Source organism: Pinus tabuliformis, chromosome 7, assembly GCF_031772625.1.
Source record: "Pinus tabuliformis cultivar Carrire ecotype Pingquan chromosome 7, CPIR1, whole genome shotgun sequence".
NCBI lineage: Eukaryota > Viridiplantae > Streptophyta > Pinopsida > Pinales > Pinaceae > Pinus > Pinus tabuliformis.
This window is the reverse complement of record NC_142293.1, coordinates 1,091,050,088-1,091,062,683: the sequence shown is the minus strand read 5'-3', so window position 1 is coordinate 1,091,062,683 and position 12,596 is coordinate 1,091,050,088. Positions and strand designations below refer to the sequence as shown.

Below are 12,596 nucleotides of genomic sequence, written 5' to 3'. Positions count from 1 at the left end.
TTCACGAGGTCAATTCTCATCAACGCCCTGTGAATCTCCTCAAATATTTCCTCAAAATATATATATATTGATTGTAAAATAAAATAATAAAATTTAAATGCATTTCAAATTTTGAAAATATTTTAATGTTATATATATATCTATATATATATATATATATATATAATTGTATTTAAATTTTGAGAATCTTTTAATGTTTAATGAATTTAATTTCCAACAAAATTATCAATTAATTGAAATAAATGTAAATGGATTAAGTTATCAAGTAATTAAAGTAAATTAGGATTAAGTTATCTACCTATATGTGAACAAAGTGAAAACACTTTATAAATCCCGTGATTATCATAAGCTTTTATTTTATGCATCAAACTATAGAACACTTACAAAATCAAATCTAGATTACATCTTAAGTGTTTTTGTATTATTTTAATCAAATCTAAATTTCATCTAAGTGTTTTTTATTATTTTAATTAAATATTGTATTATTTTAATTAAATATAAATTTCATCTCATTTTTTTAATGGTTTAACAAATTTTATTTGTTTGATAAATTTCACTTTGAAGTCGATTATGTCAAAGTAATCAAAATAAATCAACTGATATTAATTCATCTTAAATGATTATAAATTTCACTGCATTTCAAACTTTAAAAATGACCATGTTTTAATGTTTAATAAATTTTAATATGAATTAACTAAAATGAGCACATCAATAAATTTTAATATGAATTAACTAAAATGAGCACATCATCTACCAATAATAATAGGTATGAGATTTAAAACATCTTACCAACGAAAACTCCTCGAGTCACCTAGGTTCATAAGTATATTTTATTAAGCGACTTAATCCCTATGCAACCAAAAGAAAGAAATATGGAGATTGTGGACAACCTTGTCTTGGGCATCTTCCTATTGCCAATCCATTTATTAGCACATCAAAATTGACACTGGTGACAGAAGCCAGGATCCACTTCATTACTTTCCTATTGCCAATCCATTTATTAGCACATCAAAATTGACACTGGTGACAGAAGCCAGGATCCACTTCATTACTTGATATGAGAAACCCACAGGATCCACTTCATTACTTGATATGAGAAACCCACATGTAATAGTACCACTCGTAGGAATGTCCACAAGGCTCTAACATATGCCTTGTAAAGACCCATCAAACAGGTTGGTTCTATGTCTTGATGCTATGGATAGCCTCATCTGCCAAGCCGATTGCTTTTTCATTGGTATCAGTCAAGATCCTCAACAAAGTTCAGGATTAAGGCATATGTTATTGCCCTCGGCTAAGCGATTAGATCCAGGAAAAATAAGAAATGGTCTATACCTGTTTTGTCACAGATCTGAGATCTGGGGGAGATTTGTGGAGCAATCCACTTGTCCATGGAATGGGGAATTTTTTTACAAGGTACTCTTACTGTGAATGCCTATCGACATTCATCGGCCACCTAATTTATTGTTGTACTAGTGCATGTGATTTACACAAGGCCTGGGGAGATAAAGTCACGTGTTTGGTTATCCATTTGACAATTGTCTCATCAATCCTTTCGATAACCACATCCCAAAGCTCTTTGGGAGGGGCTTGGAATGCAAATGGGTTCCCCAAAAAATTGAACACTAACTAGGGTTAGAACCAAGTCTATACTTGAGCAGCCACCCAAGCTATACCACTTCATGCTGATTCTGCATCTAACATTAGATTTTTGCTCAGGAGATTTCGTAACTTAAATCACCGCAAAGATTTTGAAGGTAGCTCATTGTGTGTTCCCTTCAGGCATATTCCTAAAAATCGGTGACAAAAGAGTCATTAATGAAATGGCCATGAGATGAAATCGTTTGATTAAGGCTCTCTATTTTGAAGTGAAATCACCAATGCCTAAGAAACCATGACATACAAGGCAAGGGATTGGGAACAACCTAAATAAATTGGCCTAAATAAGCCAAATCCCTCAGACTCGGATTGGTTAATCACAAGGTAGGCTGTCACTACTTTAAACAAGGTTTCCACGGTTGTTAAAAAGCACTGACCAAAGCGAAGGGCTTTCAGCATGAGCAGGATGAAAGGCCACTTTACTCTGCCATGGGTGTTTTTGCACAGGGTTTGCCCCATGCCCTAATCAGAGGCCTGTGTGCAACTGCAAACCATGACATACAAGGCAGGGGATTGAGGACAAATTAGATGAATTGGCCTAAATAAGCCGAATCCCTGAGTCTAGATTGGTTAATCAGAAGGCAGGCTAAAGCACTGACCAAAGCGAAGGGCTTTCAGCATGAGCAGGATGAAAGGCCACTTTACTCTGCCCTGGGTGTTTTTGCACAGGGTTTGCCCCATGGCCTAATCAGAGGCCTGTGTGCAACTGCAAACCATGACATACAAGGCAGGGGATTGAGGACAAATTAGATGAATTGGCCTAAATAAGCCGAATCCCTCAGACTCTAGATTGGTTGATCAGAAGGCAGGCTGCCACTACTTTAAACAAGGTTTCTTCCATAGTTGTTAAAAGCACTGACCAAAGCGAAGGACTTTCAGCATAAGCGGGATGAAAGGCCACTTTGCTCTGTCATAGGTGTTTTTGCACAGGGTTTGCCCCATTCCCTAATCAGAGGCCTATGTGCATGGTACGAGACTTTAATCAATTAAGGGCAAGCGAATAGACAATTTTTCATCTATAAATGACTGCTTCAAATGAATCTACTACAATTCATTTAAATTGCAATATTATACTGAGCAAGTATCATATAAGGAGATGTAACCTTATTTAAACTAAATATATGAATTATGATTATGTAAGTGATTACAATTCATTTAAATTGCAATATTATACTGAGCAAGTTTCAGATAAGGAGATATAACCTTATTTAAACTACATATATGAATTATGATTATGTAAGTGACTAACACAATAAAAGGTAAATTATAGAATGTTGACAAATCAGACCGAAAAATTTGAATCACTTTTAATCAAGGATAAAGGATGCAGACCACCAGCCTCGGCATCTCTTCAGGTCATCCATAAGCAAAGAGTGTTGAAAAAATAAACTGTGGTAATAAAAGGTCTAGAAACTCTTGAGTCTTAACATATAATAAACAGAGAGCAATCCATTCAAATTATAGATCACTACTAAAGTACAGATATTGACATTTACAACTAAATCAATCTAATTTCCACGTGCCAAATAATATAGCAAACTATAAGCAGGGTGAACTTAGGTCCATGAAAATAACAGAAAAATTCAAAGAATAATACATGAGTTGATAAGAAATATAGCTAAAAAAGCTACTGGGATAACAATTTTTGGAGCCTGAGTCGTTTTCAGATCCATATAATTTGATGAAAGAATAATTTTCCCAGTAAAAAAAGGCTTCATCTTTTACTATAAGAATACCCATAATAATTCTGATACCATTTTACAAACTTCTTTAAACCCGTTTGTAGATCTGTAGATGGTTTGTAGCCCAGTTCCAATCTTGCACGAGTGACATTGGCATGAGTGAATGGCACATCGCCATTCCCTGGCATATCAACAATGTTTTTTCTAGCCTTGACCTTCAAGTGTGTCTCAAGTATATTCACTAATGTTGGGACAGTGACAGGGGAAGTATTTCCCAAATTGTAGATCCTGTATTGTGCTGGGCCTTTCTTTTTGCCTCCACTTCCTGTACTCTTGCCTGCAGTGTCAAGAGAAGCAACACACCCCTTGACAATGTCATCTATATATGTGAAGTCCCTGGCAAGATCCACCTGGTTATGTCCTTTGTATATAGTTATTGGTTTGCCTTGCAAAATATTCCTTGTGAAGGAGAAATAAGCCATGTCAGGCCGTCCCCATGGTCCATATACAGTGAAAAATCTCAAACCTGTGATAGAGAGTCCATATATATGATTGTATGTGTGAGTGATTTCCTCCCCTGCTTTCTTTGTAGCGGCATAGAGACTGGCAGGTTGATCAGTTCTATCTATCTCAGAAAAGGGCACCTTATCATTTAGGCCGTAGACTGAACTAGAAGAAGCCCAAACAATAGCTGGTTGAGGATTGGCTGCTTTACAGGCTTCTAGCAAGGTGACAAGACCTGCAATATTGCTATGAACATAGGAAGATGGATTTTCCATAGCATATCTAACACCAGCCTGGGCTGCTAAATGCATAACATGGGTGAACGGAATAACATCAAATAGTTTATTTAACAACGTACTATCATTTATGTCTCCTTCTATAACAAACACCCCATGCTTCTTCAGCAAGGTTTCCCGAGCTCTTTTAAGAGATGTATCATAATAATCATTAAAGTTATCCAGTCCAAGGACTCCATCTCCTCTTTTCTTCAAAGCCAGAGAGACATGTGTTCCCACAAACCCAGCAGCACCAGTGACCAACACCACCAAACCATCCCGACTCTTTGCTTGGCAAGAATGTCTTACTTTTTTTTCCCATTGAGCGCCACCCCAGGTCGACGACATATGCTTGGGGCCTCTGTCCAAAGAGGCCTTAAAACACACGTAGGATGCAGTCAATGCAATCAGAAAGAGAGCCCAAAAGAACAATGTTGCCGATGAAGTAAGCCATCGGTTCAACTGGCGATTAAAATGGTACCCCCTCTCTATCTTCACTTTGCCGGGAGTTGAGGGAAAATTGTCTTGTAATGATGATAATGGCGGAGGCATTGCAACAGATGTGCTCACTGAAAGGCCTTACTGGATTGGGTTGATCCTGTCTTGACTGAAATGAAGAGTCGGTCCAAAATGGTTTTGCCAGGATGTAATAATGGTGATTGAAAAATATATATTTGCAATTACTTATTTGGGCTGTACTGGAGATACTTGGGGTACTATTCACTGAAAACAAAATCAAGCAGAGCCAGCCTATCAGATGAGAGATGATTCTTCTGCTTCTAATAAATCCTTGAAAAAATTCTCAAGTGAAGCAATTCCAACAGCAAAAGAGATAAATTTTGTTGTCCCTTAGTTATGACCAGTGCACACAAAAAGATAGTCAGAAACCGGGTCACAACCTGGTTTTATCATTTTATCATACATTCCAAAACCATTGCCTCGTTTCATGTTCTTTTACCAGAATATTGGAACAAGCAACTATGGAATAAGAAATATAGATTCCCGTTTCGTTTGGAAAAGAACAACTTAAAGCAAGATAGAAGAGATACAAAAGGGTTTTAAAGGGAACATTTTCAATCTTTTGGAATTGGGAACATACAGCAGCAGAGAACCCCAATTTTCCATTAGAGATGGCCAGTAACTCGGTGTTTACTAGGCACGTATCTTCTCCTTCGGAAATGAGGTACACACCAAATGCTGAAGAAAAAAACTACAACGCTAAATGGTAAAATGGCAAGGACGAGGAATGGAAAAGCTCTCAGAGCCATCAGAGCGGATCGGACCAGACTAGAACATCTAAACACCAAACCGTTTGCATTGCATTCACTCTTTAACACAGCCCAAACATAATATCCGGAGAGGGCCAAAGTTGATCTTGGCCCTTTGGCAGAAAACAAATTAAGAGAACCAAGAGGGAAACAAAATAGCAAATAATGGAAGAGATCTAATGACTAATTGAATCTACGAGTGATAGCTAAATCCTATAAATATATTAAGGGCTTGCGTTTAGATCTGAATCTGGAGGATCTCTGTGAACAAATAAATGCCCCGTACATATCAGATAAGAAAAGACAGGACCCTCCACCTTAAGAAGCCCATGCATCAACATCACCCATGCCCAAAAGGGAAAAGCCCTAACCCCACCTGGATTGGATGGGCGCTTTGGATCTCACACATTGCAACAAAACAAACAGCTGAGATGAGGTGGAACGCAATCGCTCGTTGGACCTTATGAAGACACAGATAAAGATAGACATTTCCATATATTCTACAGATAAACAGGCAGGAAAAGCCGACTTACCAGATGGGGAAATGAGAAGGGAAAGCCTCAGCAGATACAAAAAAGTTTGGAATGGAGATTGCTTGCTGTTGCCGCGTTTGCCTTCGCCTTCGCCTTCCAACAACACCTGGTCAGCGCTACACCTCCATAATGCCTATCATTCTCCTCCTCTTCCTCGGCCCTCGCCGCGACTAGGTAGGTATCAATCACTGTTTCTAGGTACCTTGTGTTTGGGCCCGTCCTTCCTGAAAGGCAATACCTGCCAGTTTCTCTTTATTTATTGGTGGATGAGAAGTGTCAAACATAAACCCGCTGCAATTTTTTATTATTGTTTTACAAATTTAGTAGTACACGATTTTCAAGGCTTATTCGTGCCTGACACAACGAACATATCTTATGTTATCTGCGTGTTTGGATTAGTTCCCTCCAATTAGACGCATAATATGGATCACATTCATTTAGACCGCATCATATGTACTGAAATATAATAGAGTTTGGCCCATGCCATGACTCTTTCTCAATTATGGTGAATTTATAGCACGTTCAATCTCCAATCATGATGAATCTACGTGGGATTTTTCTATTAAAAATAGTTACAGTTATAATACTAAAAATATATTAAGCAGTTATATTTATAATTTAATGAGAGTAACATGATGACTATGTTCAATAGTTATCAAGTTAATATACTAATTTGTGATTTAGCATTTAGTAATCATAACAACTAAAGTATATTAAATAATTTACTAATCATATATAATAGTAATTTAATAAGAATAACGTTAAAATAATTGGCTAATCATATATACTAGTAATTTAATAATTTAATAAGAATAACATTAAAAGTATATCTAAAGTTAAATATATTAATAATAATTTATGTTTTAAGAGTATATTTAACAAGTGACATTTATTAATAACTTGTGATTTAGTAAGAATAACATTAAAAATATCACGTAGTTTAATGAGGTCGAGAAGTTGCCTGGAAAGTTATGGAAATTCAGGGCATTTTTAGAGAAAATCCGGCAAGGATTTTTTAAATCTAATTTATAGTTGTTAAACTTCAAAATTTTAGGTGTCTTGGACGTTTTTTATGGTGCTGAATCCATTTCCACTATCAAAAACACGATTCAAACACTACCTCTACAAGATTTTTTGAAATTTTTTTGCCCGGATTTTGGCCATTTTTGACCGTTCGAGCAATTCCTCTACCTCGTTAGATGACTCCTTAAAAATATATCAAACAATTCACAAGTCATATTGGCTAATAATTAGTAATTTAACAAAAGTAATACCAACAATAAATCTAACAAGTCACAAGTCAAATATATTAATAATTTGTCATTTAATAGACATTATCTAAATAGACATGTCCCTTCGATCCCAAGTATATCAAAAGTATGGTAGCATCAAAAGTATATCTAAAGTTAAGTATACTAATAATAACTTGTGTTTTAACAAGAGTATATCCAACAAGTCACATCTATTAATAACTTGTGATTTAGCAAGAATAACATTAAAAGTATATCAAACAATTCACAAGTCACATGTACTAACAACCAGTGATTTAACAAGAGCAATAGCAATAGTAAATCCAACAAATCACAAGTCAAATATGCTAATAATTTGTCATTATTAGACATTATCTAAATAGATATGTCCCTTAGATTCCAACCACTAACACTATCAAGAGCAATACCAATAGTAAATCCAACAAATCACAAGTCTAAATATGCTAATAATTTGTCATTTAATAGACATTATCTAAGTAGACATGTCCCTTAGATTCCAACCACTAACATTATCAACTTAATAGATATAATTATCACCAAGCCTATTGCACTTAATGAAAATATGAATAAATAGCAAAGCTAAGATAATATCGTATAAAAATGATTTCATTGACTTATCCATGCTTAGCCAATAATATGATTTAAACAACTTAATTATACACATTTTAATAAAAATAAAAAAATAAAAATTGAAATTATGTGTCAAAAACTATGTGAATTTATTTTAATTTTAAATTTATTATATAGAATCTCATATATATATATAAATTTGATTTCACTTTATATATAATAAATTGGAAATACTAATTTAAAATGATGATTTTACATTAATATATTATTTAAATTAAAACACCAATGATGGTTTTGACTCTTTCTTTAAACAATTTATTTTATTTATTATTTTAAAGAATTTATTTTTTTCTCTTCATTTTTTATTTATATGAATGTTATATATAAATAAAAAATAATTTACAATCTCTGCGGTAATAATTTATGATCTTTGCGGTCATAATTTACGATCTCCCTGCGATCTAGAATCCTAGCAGGGGTATTACGATTGAGCTCTGGAGTAGCCATGGAACCCTAGCTGCGTTTCGGCGCCTTCACGCCCTTGCTGCTCTGCGGCCCATGGCTTTGGGCCCTCTGCCCTCCTCCTCTGCGTTCCCTTTTGACTTTCTGTGGATTCAGAGCGCACAACTTCTGCTGGGATGGACGTTTAAGCTGGCCTCGCCCTCATGGAGGCCCCAAGCTCGCCCTAGGCAGGCCCGCCTTCATCTGCCGAAGCTTTCTCTCGGTTCTTGGCTGGCTTGCCGCAGAAGAAGAAGAGCGAAGCAGCCAAGTTTGTCAAGAGGTTGGAAGACATTCCTGAAATCTCCATGCCGCTAGAGACCCTGATTCAAGTTGCCCTTTCCTTAGCTAAGCGGGCTCTCGTGGGCCAGTTCACAGGTCTTTGGCCTTCTCCTAAGACCATGGAGTCATGGGTAAACAGGAACTGGGCTCCTCTGATCAAGTGCAGCGTCACTTCTTACTTCTTAGGACGAGGGTTTTTCCTCTTCGAATTCACCTCAAAGGAAGACAAGGATCTGATATTTCAGAATGGCCCCTATTTCATGGGCCCCCAGGGTTTGTACCTCAATAGATGGACACCAGATTTCGACCCTGTAGTCAATGTCCCCTCGGCTGTTCCTGTTTGGGTGAGACTCCCTAATCTCCCACTCCATTGTTGGAAATGGGACTCGCTGAAACACATCGGAAACGCCCTTGGGAAATTCATAGATAGGGCAAACAGCAAAGATCAATATGACTGTGCTCGTATCTGCGTGAAGTAGACCCAAAGGTGGGTCTCCCAGAAGCCATCAAAATCATGTAGGAAACTGGACCCATTTGCAGAAGCTAGATTACGAGCAGCTGCCTTTCAAATGTTGAAAAGGTCATGTCTGCGGCCACTTCGCTAGAGGATGCCCAACCAATGTGGAACTGGATAAGGGAAAAGAAGAAGGTTGGAATCAGGTCAAGCGCACCAGGAAAATTCAAAAGCAAGTTGGTCCAAACGGAAGAGGTACTCAGCCCCCCCCTCAGCAACCCCCTCCCAGAAAGGATCAAGAAAACAAATTTGCCCCTCTAAGCTCGCAAGTAGAGGAAACTCAGGAACCAGAAAATCCAAAATCAACCCCACCCTCTAAAAGCACCCCCAAAGGTTCTAGAAATGGTGTTCCAGCAATAGAGGCAATGGCTGAAAGTGGTGTTCCAGCAATAGATATGGCAATGGCTGGGAGCTCCAAAGGAAACATTGTCGAAGAAGAGGAAGACGAGCATGAATCGGAGTGCTTGGAGGAAGAGGGGGAAATAGGAGAATCCCAAGCAACGATAAGGAGATCCACAAGAGGCCGCAAATCAGATCGGGAAAAAAGAGAGCAGGAAACTTTCAAAGATAAGCTTCAAGGCAGCCAACCAGCCCTTGATAAGTTACTAGCATCAAAAGCAAAGATGGCGAGAAACCAACCCTTGGGCTCCAAAGGAGCCAATTACAAATACAAATGATGAAGATAGTCTCCTGGAACTGTAGAGGTATGGGGAGCAGAATCAAAGAAGAAGCCATCAGAAGTTTAATAAGAACAGAAACTCCTGACATACTTCTCATCCAAGAGACCAAACTGGAAGACTTTGTCTTCCTTCAGGAAAGTAAGAAACTCTGGAACAAATGTGAGGCAAAAGCAATCTCAGCCCGAGGGGCTTCCGGAGGGTTGGGCTCTCTTTGGAATGCTAGCAAATTCACTTTCGTTTCTGAAACCCTCAATACTCACTGGCTGCTCTTAAATTGCAGCACATAGATTCAAAAGAGATAATCAGCCTCTTCAACGTGTACACCCCCGTGAACGTTGTGGAAAAAAAGGACTGCTGGGACTCCATAAGAACCCAAGCAGATCTAGTTAATCTCGAGAATATCATCATAGCAGGAGATCTCAATCTCACTCTCTTATCAGCAAACAAGAGAGGAGGCAGCATTGTTCGAGATCTGGCTAGGGAATGGGTAGAGGATCTTATGCAGGACTGGGATCTACTGGACATCAAGACAATTTCTGGTAAGTACACTTGGACTAATAAAAGAATTGGTCCTGGCCACATTGCTGCTAGATTGGATAGATTCTTAATTCAAAGCTCTTTTCTTCTGCTTGGATTAGAGGCTAGAGTGCATATTCTCCCATGCAGCACTTCGGATCATAAACCCATCAAGTTGGAACTCGTGTCTCAGCTTGACCTTGGACCTATACCTTTCAAATTTAGTCCACTCTGGGCTAAGGAATCGGACTTCATGCAATTAGTTAAGGACACTTGGGTGCAGCCGATCAAAGGCTCCCCCTTTTTCGTCTGGGAAGAAAAGCTCAGAAGAGTGAAAAGGGCTTTGAAAATATGGGCCAAATCCAGCCAACGAAAAGAAAAAATCCAACATATGCTAGAATTCCATCAGCTCCAAGCCGAAACAGCTGACATAACAAAAGAAATTCTAGATAAAGAAGCTTTATTTCAGCAAAACTATCATAAGGCATGTCTAGCTGAGGAAGAATACTGGAAACTTAAGTCTTGCAGTCTTTGGCTCAAAGCAGGGGACATGAACTCTTCCTTCTTTCACAAACAAGCTCAGGCAAGGAAATGTACCAATTCCATTTCCAAAATCAAAGATGGTACCATCATTCACAAGGATAATGAAAACATAAAAAAAGTAGTTTCTCTTCATTTTAAAAGTCTGTATAGCGAAGATATAATTCTGAATCAAAACTCAGAGATGATGGGCGGGATCCCTTCCCTGATTTCTGCTGAAATGGACCACTCCTTGAAGCTAAAGTCACCAAGAATGAAGTCAAGGCTGCCTTATTTGCCATGAACTCAGACAAAGCCCTTAGGCCGGATGGATTCTTAGCCAGATTCCTCCAAATTTGTTGGTCCATTGTGGAAAAGGATCCTTACAAAATGGTTCTAAAATCCCAAGTTTGCAAGAAAATTGGAGGAAACACGAACTCTGCTTTTCTTGCTCTCATCCCCAAACAGAAGGGAGCCAACTCCTTCAACAGGTTTCATCCGATTTCGCTTTGTAATATATGTTAAAAATTGATAACTAAAGTCATCGCTAACAGACTGAAGCCCATCCTCCCCAAAATCATTCCGGAAAGCCAAGGAGGATTCATTCAAGGTAGACAGATTGCGGACAATTTCATTTTGGTCGAGGAGGCAATCCATTCAAGATCGAGTTGCAATGAAAAAGGTATGGTTGTCAAATTTGATTTAGCATATGCTTTTGACAAAGTTAGGCATAGTTTTCTGTTGAAAGTCTTACATAAACTTGGATTTGGTGAGAATTTTATAAATTGGATTCGAGCTTGCATCTCAGAACCTTGGATTGCCCCATTAATTAATGGCAGAGCTGCTGATTTTTTCAAAGCCACGAGAGGGCTCAGGCAAGGGTGCCCTCTCTCACCTCTTTTATTTGTTCTTCAAGCCTCTATTCTTAGTTTTTACCTAGACAAAAAAAGAGTAGATCAGGATATTTCTGGACTCTGTATTGTGAGAGGTGTGAAAACCATTAATCATGCCCTATTTGCGGATGACACACTGCTATTGGGAGCAACTTCTAGGATTATTGCCTCCAGATTTAAAAAAGCTTTGGATGAGTTTTGTTTGGTATCAGGAAGCAGTCTAAACAAAGGAAAATGCCATATCTATTGCTGGAACACCACTTCCAGCTTGCTCAACTCCATTTCCAGAACCTTTGGTTTTGCAGCATCCTCAAATTGGACTTCCTTCAAGTATATGGGCCTCTCGGTTTTTCTCAAAAAAGCTTACAGTAGAGACTGGCTCCCCCAACTGGAGAAATTCAAGAACAAGTTGCTTGCCTGGGGTTATTCCTAGCTTAACATTGCTGGTAAGTTTGTCCTTATTAAATCCGTTCTTTCTAGTCTTCCCTTGTTTTTTCTGTCCTTTTCGCTCCAACTGGCATTCTCAGAAAAATGGAGGAGACCATCTGAAAATTCTTTTGGAAGGGGGGCAAGCAGAATGAGAAAAAGATTCTGCTAGTTAACTGGGAATGTATCTCCAAACTGCTTTTGGAAGGAGGCTTGAATTTCAAGAATCTTGGCTACCATAATGTAGCAATGGGAGCTAAATTAATCTGGAGAATTATTGCCCCTAAACCTGGTTGGGCGCAATTAGCTCTCTAGAAAAAATACTTCAAAGGCCAGTGTTCTCGTTGCCTAGATCACCCCAAGAAGCATTCAAATACGCCCTTCCTGAAGTTTTGCAGCAAAGCTTGCTCTCTCATCAAAGATCATGCCTTCTGGGTTCCTGGCAATGGAAAAAAGATTAACCTCTAGACAGATAAAATTTTGAATAACGAGCCTCTGGGAGACTG

At 38.1% G+C, this 12,596-nt stretch overlaps 1 protein-coding gene across 1 annotated transcript; it reads right to left on the bottom strand.

The window, feature by feature from the left end:
* Nucleotides 1-3,082: 3,082 nt before the first annotated feature.
* On the bottom strand, nucleotides 3,083-6,220 carry LOC149251360 (UDP-glucuronate 4-epimerase 1-like). The gene is made up of 2 exons (XM_089459372.1): nucleotides 5,922-6,220; nucleotides 3,083-4,843 (listed from the first exon to the last, which is right to left on the bottom strand). Exon 2 carries the CDS (start codon nucleotides 4,670-4,672, stop codon nucleotides 3,374-3,376), a length of 1,299 nt encoding a protein of 432 aa, XP_089315498.1. The 5' UTR covers nucleotides 4,673-4,843; nucleotides 5,922-6,220; the 3' UTR covers nucleotides 3,083-3,373.
* Between the last annotated feature and the right edge of the window lie 6,376 nt (nucleotides 6,221-12,596).